The 8,955-nt window shown below is 33.0% G+C and overlaps 1 protein-coding gene across 4 annotated transcripts in view; it reads left to right on the top strand.

Moving 5' to 3' along the window:
• Nucleotides 1-234: 234 nt before the first annotated feature.
• Nucleotides 235-8,955, top strand: part of LOC149776220 (uncharacterized) — a 54,781-nt gene continuing 46,060 nt past the window's right edge. Inside the window, exons 1-2 of one of the 4 annotated variants that reach the window (XM_089942609.1) lie at nt 235-375; nt 5,748-5,928. In XM_089942609.1, coding sequence (XP_089798735.1) covers nt 5,763-5,928 — 166 coding nt within the window. In that variant the 5' untranslated portion in view covers nt 235-375; nt 5,748-5,762. The other 3 variants (XM_089942608.1, XM_089942610.1, XM_089942611.1) reach the window with 3 other exon arrangements.

The raw sequence follows: 8,955 nt of genomic DNA, 5'->3' as shown, positions 1-8,955 counted from the left end.
TACACCTCGTTTAGTTCTAAGACGCCCATAGGCCAGGCGCTTGTGATGTTACTTTTTGCAGATTCTTGTTTAATGTGTTCGACTTTAAGATACATCGAGTCTTAAACTAGTTTTCCCTATCACACAAACGGACTCCGCTTACTTCATAATTATCATAATACGAGAGAAACATAAACGTACTTTAGATCGTATTTTTGCTTCCGTTCTTGTCTTTACTGACTCTGGAACGCAAATGGTTCAGTAGCTTGTAGGCAATAATTTATACGTTTAATCCGTCGTGACATGTATATAAGTCATCAGCGTGTGAGAGGTGGCCTACATCTCAGATTATTTGAAGACTCAATTAATGTCTGACCCTCCCTGCTACCTCCAGAGGTAACCATAATTATTCACACGAACCTGACAAAATGTGTATGTGATCTTTCATTTGAACTTAGAACGTGTACACAGTCTGTGTCTGAAATTTTTATCATTATCGGATTTACTGCTAGCTGCAATTCACACCGTGAACTGGAGAGGAAAATAAAATCAAGACAACGTAGCTAGCTTTGCACGGTAATTTCAGTTCGATTCTGGCGTGCTGGTATTGTCTCAAACCTTTTGTTGCGGTTAATTACATATAACACTGAAATGCAATGGTATCGCTGGTCTTAAAGTTAGCGATTGGCGAATAAGTAAAGACACTGACCTTCAAGACATTATATATGTATACTTGGTGTTCTGTGCTCTATAATACTTTGTTAATAAACATTTAATTTTACGATGATTGTGCGAAACGATCACAAGCACTTGATTCCAGGGTAAACTTGTGTATACACTCACCACATTAGTTTACCCTGGAATCAAGTGCCTGTAGAAACGATCGAGCAACAGAGGTTATATAGATTCCAGGTTATGCAAGGGGCGTTACTCTGATATCGCGGTGATACCGAAACATATTTTTGCGATAGTTTATACTTGTCCTAATATTAGGATATTGATGTATATGTTGCGAAAATTGTTAATCAATTTGAAAATGTGATGCTACTTCAATGGATCTCATTCTGTCACTTGTACCCACCAACAAAAGAAACTTACCCGAGAGATTTGAAACAATGCATGTTTAATAGGGATAACAGGCCAAATTTAAAATTTCATCTCAGTTTCATAAATATGATATTTCTGTGAAGGTCGGAGCATTAAAAATCACAATTTAGCAAATAAAATGTAATCCTTTTCATGGTTTTTGCTCATAATAACTGCAAACAACTTATTTTATTACCTGCAAATAAAAAACTCCAAAAAGTGAGCATTTTTTTTTGTACAGTGTATATAATGAATACAAATCAGGTAATGGAACAGTTTTGGGGATTAATTCTTCAAAACGGTCATTAATGACTATAACCAGACTGTTATTGAGGCATAATTTACAAATATATGTGATATATGAAAGGAAATTTATGGGAAATGTGCCTCGATCGATCCACAATTTGCAGTTTTATTTACTGAGAATTTGCTTTTATGAGGGTATGTTCAGTCCAAAAGCCAGATTACGTGAAAAGCTTTCCTTTATTAATATTTTATTCACGTGAAAGTGCAAAACCAAAAGGGATTGTTAACATCCACCTTTTTACTTTTCAAATAAATATATAAGGACAATGTAAAATGACCATCCAGGTATTGTTTCCTTATAACTGCCTAATTGCATGAGAAGTTTTTTTGTACAAGAAGTTTTTTTTATAGACTAATTCATCTAAAAATACTCTTTTTATAAAATACATGTTTACATAAAATATTTATTTTTCACTATTTCCTATGAAAATTTCAATACAGTACTCTATATACTTTTTATTTTTTATTTTTCTGCTTTATTGCATAGTCATATTATGCTAATAATTTTGTATGATAACAGTATTAACTTACTTTTTAAACAGAATAAAATAATGATAAAATCAAGACAAGTGATGATGTTTATACAGGGGATGGATGCTACAGCAGCCTGAGTTGTGAGTAGCCTAAAAAATCTTTAAAAGGCAACAAGAAAAGAAAAAAAACTTACAGATTGGGGGGTGGGGTGGTCTTTCAAAGTTTACTAGCAAACCCATGCACGCACCTTTTGCAAAGTTCATTTCATCCATGATACTGAATCTGGCAGTTGCATAGGTAGGATAGTCATTAATCTGAAAAAGGCCAGTTTTCTCCATGCCTGTTAGCGTCAGGCTTGACTGTCATGTTGACTGTACCAAGCGGTCTGCCTAGGGTTTGTCCATCTGGGTGGCAGGCTTAGTCTGGGATCATCTAACGTGATGATGGACTTGGTTTATAGGCTTGGCTGCCAGGAAGATGGACTCTGTCTGGGACTCTAGACTGCTGCCAATGGGGCAATCTTGGCCTGCAACTCGGCTGCCTATGTAGAGATGTCTACCTTGGGATGGCAGTCATTGGGATGGTAGGGATAGCCACTATCATGCATGTGAGGGACATAGCTGAGGCTTGGCTTAGCCCGACTGTAAAGTCTCTATAATGTCAAGTGTGTGCTTCCTTCATATTTGATTTTTTACTTTAGTTATCTACCACTAGCCCGTGCATAGACATTGATGGAAATTGTAGGATGTTGTCTTTCAAACTTTGGAAAGTCAATAGCTGTCATCAGAAACCCAAAGGACAAAGATGAGCTTGCCAATGTGTCTCTGGTACATTCTTTTGCAATTCTCACTGTCTTCAGTTGGTACAGTGCTAATAGTATAGCCCATTGAAAGCAGTGATTATCCTCATTTTTTGGACATTTATGACTGAACGAGCAGGAATGTATTTTGGTGTCAGTGTATAGCTGCCGCCTCTGAGCGGCATGTACTGGGACATATACAAAATCCAGAATAACACAACTCATTAATAGTTGAAGTATGTTTCTTTAACAAAACGAATAAAATATTTATTGATGAAAGTTATTAGATAGATTCCGATCGAGAAAGACACTTGTCACCTATTTAACTGATTTTGGCATTCCCTAGCTTCAGTCGCATTCAACCAGCTGAAATGTTTCCCAGTGGAAATTGAAAATTTGACTAATTGCTTGTGTCAGAATTTGAATTCATTAGGAAGAAGAAAAAAATAGAGTATGATCCGACTAATGCAATTAGACTTTGTGGAAAAGTGTTAATATGGGATGCCATGTGTGTGAGATATTCCAGAACATTTGGCCTCTTGTTCCCCTGTCAGTTGAACGAGGAACACGCTACACAATGCCTTTTATTTAGAAAGTAAGACATCCACCCAACAAAACATAAATATCAGGGTAGACATATTACTAGGCTGCCATTTGAGCAGACTTCCCCAGTTAAGTTGTTGTTGTTGTGGGGTTTAATGTCATTTTTCAGCACACAATAGGCTATGCATGGCTGCCAGTATTAATGGTGGAGGAAGAACCTGGGAAAACCCTGGGGAAGAACCACCGACCCACGAGTTAAGGTACACAGCAGCAGCATGAATGGCCTTATTCATTTGAAAGAATCAACCCAGGAGATTAGTTATAAATCTTAATCATATATTGCTTTACCTCTAAAACTGACTTGCTACTTCCAATGGATTCATTTCTGCTCTCGTATTTTTATTTGATTCTTGTGAGAGACCCTTTTTCATTGGCTGTCTCGACTTCCTTTGATTTGCGAAAATCCATAATACCAATTGAAACATCCTCTGCCTATTCAGTGAAATCAAGGAAGAAACCTCTGAGTTAAGTCGCCAATGCTGAGAACTCTGTTCGTAACTGCCTTTGGTCATATGGCACTTTATGAATGTGGAAGGTGACAAAGTTACAATCAAAATATTATCTGGGTTTTGTGATGCAACTTTACTGTTGTACACTCCATAAAAGGCACTGTGTGAGTTTGAATCTCGGATTTGGCTAATGTGGTTATGTGAGAAAGCTTGCCAGTAGCTTCTCGTGGGTTGGTGGTGGTTCGGGGGTTTCCCGGGTTCTTCCTCCACCATTTATACTGGCCGCCACGTATAGCCTATCTTGTGCTGAAAAATGGCATTAAACCCTACAACAACAACAACCATGAAAGGCGATTTACCAAACCCATCAAATGTATGTTCAATCTTGCAACTACATCCACTGTTATTCCTTGATGGAAATGTCTGAGAAATGTTCTTGTCATGAGAGTGTCCTATTGTCAAGTCAAATGTATTATTTTAACTTTTCATCTCTTAAAATGGCATTTTCATTGTACAGAAATATGTAAAATTTCAGAATTTTGTGCTAAATGTGTTGAATAAGAGTTTAGTAAAGATTCATTCCTCTTTCTCTGCAGGAAGATTGAGGTGTCGAAGCTGGAGAACTTCCCCAACTAAATTTTTTTTCCCTTGATATGACAATAAAATATGTTGATACTGTATAACTGAAGCTGATATAGCAATAAATCGCGTGTGAGATGTATCATTTCCTTGACAAACTAAATCTTCATTTTCACATGTTTTATATACAAAATTTGAATAGCAAGTAAACTGTTGTGTCTCCTTTTGTTCCTTGCATATGAAGTTTACTCTGTAGTTCTGTACAAGCATTGACCTTTGAGATGAATATGATAGGTGCGGGAATACTGAACTAATCAACTTTGTATTGGCCTAGGCTATGTAGATATCAGTACTCAGTACATATATACTGATACATAAAATTTCATATTCATCCACACACAGATCTATAGTTCTTTTGTTACAGGATACAGTACAAACTTTAATATTTTGCTTTGTTTCAGATTAGTCAAAATGTCATTTCAGCAACATGGCCACACAAAAATAAATTCTGATGTCACGTACAGATAAATAATGTCATGATACCATGCAGTTATAGAATTTTGTTGAAGTGAACCTTTATATATTATTGTGTTTGTACTGTGCAATACTGTGGGTGAGACCCAAGTACAATGGGGCAAGCTTGTGAGACGAATTTATTTCATGCAAGACCACATTTTGGAACACTATAAATTATAATTTCTTTAGTATATCCCATCATTTATTAAATAGTAATTAATACCACCCTGTTAATTGTTATGTCTAAACCTAACATACACTTTTCTTGACTATGTTTAGTACCTTGCCTCATTGTAAAAAGTTCACAGTCATTAATTTTCATCTGGAAAGTTTTCTGATGATAGGTACAGTGCAGAGTATTCAACAATCAGGAATAAATATACTTTGGCTTAAATATATTTGTATTAATTTTTACAGCAACAATTAATATTTGAATAGATTTGCCCACATGACAATGTTGACACACAGTTTAGACCCCAGCATGTTATGATAGGGTATAATTAGTGAGTATAGGTAAACCTTTAGTTCAGCTCATTCTTATATTGAACTTTGAACTGTAATGGCTGACACAAAGTAAAGGCAATTATCTATATTTCACAGCTTAACAAAAGCCAGTAACTGTTTTCTACCTAAGGCTGTGTTATAAAATCATTCCCATACAAGCACAATATGTTGTTTTACGGAGCTGAAATCTCAGAGTATTACAAATTCTGTTTGGAGACATGGGACTTCTTTGCTTATCATGTCAAGTTCACAAGCCAAAGGTCAGCACTGTATAGCCTTTCATGTTTTGATTTGCTATTAAACTCATAGCAAAGAAATGAACAGCACAAGGCCAAGCACACACTGAGGATGCATTCTGTTTAAAGTCCTGCTATACCATAGTTGGTCATTAAATAGATGTGGTTGGCAGCGGATTCTTTAATAGTATCAAATATTACTGTCCTTTCTTGCAGGCTGTTATTTTCAAAATGACAGAGCATGGATCAAAAATTGTGCCATTGGCTGAGTTCCATACTTTTGTAGTACGTTGTATGGGGGCTGTAGGGATCAGTGAAGATGATGCAGGTGCCCTTGCAGACCTTTTGGTGTCAGCGGACTATAGGGGCCACTACAGCCATGGACTGAACCGATTACGTAAGTTTGTGCCCTACCCTTTATTTGTTGTTTTTCTGTGATTTACAATAAAGTAAAAAAATGGAATGTAGTTTTAAATTTTAGAGTAACAATTAATATTGAATTGAAGACCATGACCATATTGACTTTTCAAGCCCAAGGTGTTATATTGAAACCATTTGAAACATGATTTGGTGGTCTGTGTTTGTGTTTCAGTACATGTGCAATAACAAATGAGTGTTTTAGAAACTTTATACATTTATATACAACTTTTAGACACTGAGATACAATTTTTAGATATTTAGATACAATATTTAGACATTTAGATACAATATTGAGGCATTTAGGTTCAATATTTAGATATAATATTTAGATATTTATATATGCAATATTTAGATATAATATAGATACAATATTTATACAATTGATACAATATTTTGGTATTTAGAAACAATGCTTAGATACAATATTTAGTCCCTTAGATACAATGTTTAAACATTTAGATACAGTATTGAGGCATTTAGGTACAATATTTAGATATAATATTTAGAAAGTTTAATACAATATTTAGATATTTAGATGCAATATTTAGACATTTGATACAATATTTAGATACAATATTTAGGCATTTAATGATACAATATTTAGGTATTTTGATAATATGTAGGCATCAAGATACAATATTTTGGCATTTAGATACCATATTGAGGCATTAAGATACAATATTGAGGTGTGTGGATAATATTTAGGCATTTAGATACAATATTTAGGCATATAGATAATATTTAGGCATTTAGATACAATATTTAGGCATTTATATACAATATTTAGACATTTAGATACAATATTTATACATTCAGATACAATATTTAGGCATTTAGGTACAGTATTTAGATATTTAGATACAGTATTGAGGCATTTAGGTACAATATTTAGATATAATATTTAGACATTTGATACAATATTTAGATACAACATTTTGGCATTTAGATACAATATTTTAGCATCTAGATAATATTTTGGCATTTTCATTCAATATTGAGGCATTTAGATAATATTTAGGCATTTAGATACTATTTAGGCATTAAGATACAATATTTAGGCATATATATAATAATGAGCCATTAAGATACAATATTTAGGCATTTAGATACAATATTTATACATTTAGATACAATGTTTAGGCATTTGGGTACAGTATTTAGATAGATACAGTATTGAGGCATTTAGGTACAATATTTAGATATAATATTTAGACATTTGATACAATATTTAGATACAACATTTTGACATTTAGATAATATTTTGGCATTTTGATACAATATTGAGGCATTTAGATAATATTTAGGCATTTAGATAATATTTAGGCATTAAGATACAATATTTAGGCATATATATAATATTGAGCCATTGAGATACAATATTTAGGCATTTAGATACAATATTTATACATTTAGATACACTATTTAGGCATTTAGGTACAGTATTTAGATAGATACAGTATTGAGGCATTTAGGTACAATATTTAGATATAATATTTTGACATTTGATACAATATTTAGATACAACATTTGGCATTTAGATACAATATTGTGGCATTTAGATAATATTTTGGCATTTTGATACAATATTGAGGCATTTAGATAATATTTAGGCATTTAGATAATTTTTAGGCATTAAGATACAATATTTAGGCATATATATAATATTGAGCCATTGAGATACATTATTTAGGCATTTAGATACAATATTTATACATTTAGATACAATATTTAGGCATTTAGGTACAGTATTTAGATAGATACAGTATTGAGGCATTTAGGTACAATATTTAGATATAATATTTAGACATTTGATACAATATTTAGATACAGCATTTTGGCATTTAGATACAATATTTTGGCATTTAGATAATATTTTGGCATTTTGATACAGTATTGAGGCATTTAGATAATATTTAGGCATTAGATAATATTTAGGCATTAAGATAAAATATTTAGGCATATATATAATATTGAGCCATTGAGATACAATATTTAGGCATTTAGATACAATAGTTTGGCATTTAGATACAATATTTAGGCATTTAGATACAATATTGAGGCATTTACATAACATATTAGGGCATTTGCATAATATATAGGCATTTAGATACAATATTGAGGCATTTATGTAATATTTAGGCATTGAGATACAATATTTAGGCATTTTGATAATACTAAGGCATTGAGATACAATATTTAGACATTTAGATACAATATTTAGATATTTAGATACAATATTTAGTCATTTAGATACAATATTTAGTCATTTAGATTCTTTCTCTACCAGTTATACTGGCTGCCATGCCCATCATAAACATTGACCTAACCATGATTCTTTCCTATAATGAGGAGTTAGCTGACGCTATCGATGACTTTCCGAATTCTCAGGAACAGACTCCTTCATTGAAAGATGTGATTGTTTTTAAGCTGATTGTTACTACTGCAGTCAAGTTTTCTCTTTTCATTTCCAAGTCTTTGATGGAGCAAAGGTCATATTCTCTATCAGATTCATATGATCATGTGATGTATCTAATTATAACTTTCCTTGGTCTGATATCAGTGGTGGCCATGTTTTGCCCTAAAGATAAACATGATCATTTCACCTTGAAAACATTTCATGAGTACCACAGAAGGCAAACAGGGAACTGAACCATGGCAATCAGTTTCAAAAAGGTTGTGTTTTAGCATCTATTGTTGGAACTTTGTGCTATTATATTGTTAATATAATTCATGTGTTATTATATTGTTAATATAATTCATCATATCTACAGGAGAATCTGCTATACAGTTGTCTTTGTATTTTGTATTGGTTTTGTTTTCCATCGTACAGCTAAATTTCTTCATCGAATTGAACGAATTGGAATGAAGTAGCTTTCTTGCCTTTTGTCTCATTTTTTTGGTACTTGAAGTTAGTATCAATATTTGGTGAAGTTTGTAGATATGATGTTGCTTTCATAAGTTTTACTCTAACTCTTGAAGCAGAGCTATGGTAGAAAATTTTAGG

This window comes from Sinohyriopsis cumingii, chromosome 18 (assembly GCF_028554795.1).
Source record: "Sinohyriopsis cumingii isolate HCF-2022 chromosome 18, ASM2855479v2, whole genome shotgun sequence".
Taxonomy (NCBI): domain Eukaryota; kingdom Metazoa; phylum Mollusca; class Bivalvia; order Unionida; family Unionidae; genus Sinohyriopsis; species Sinohyriopsis cumingii.
This window is presented reverse-complemented; position numbering and strand designations above follow the sequence as displayed.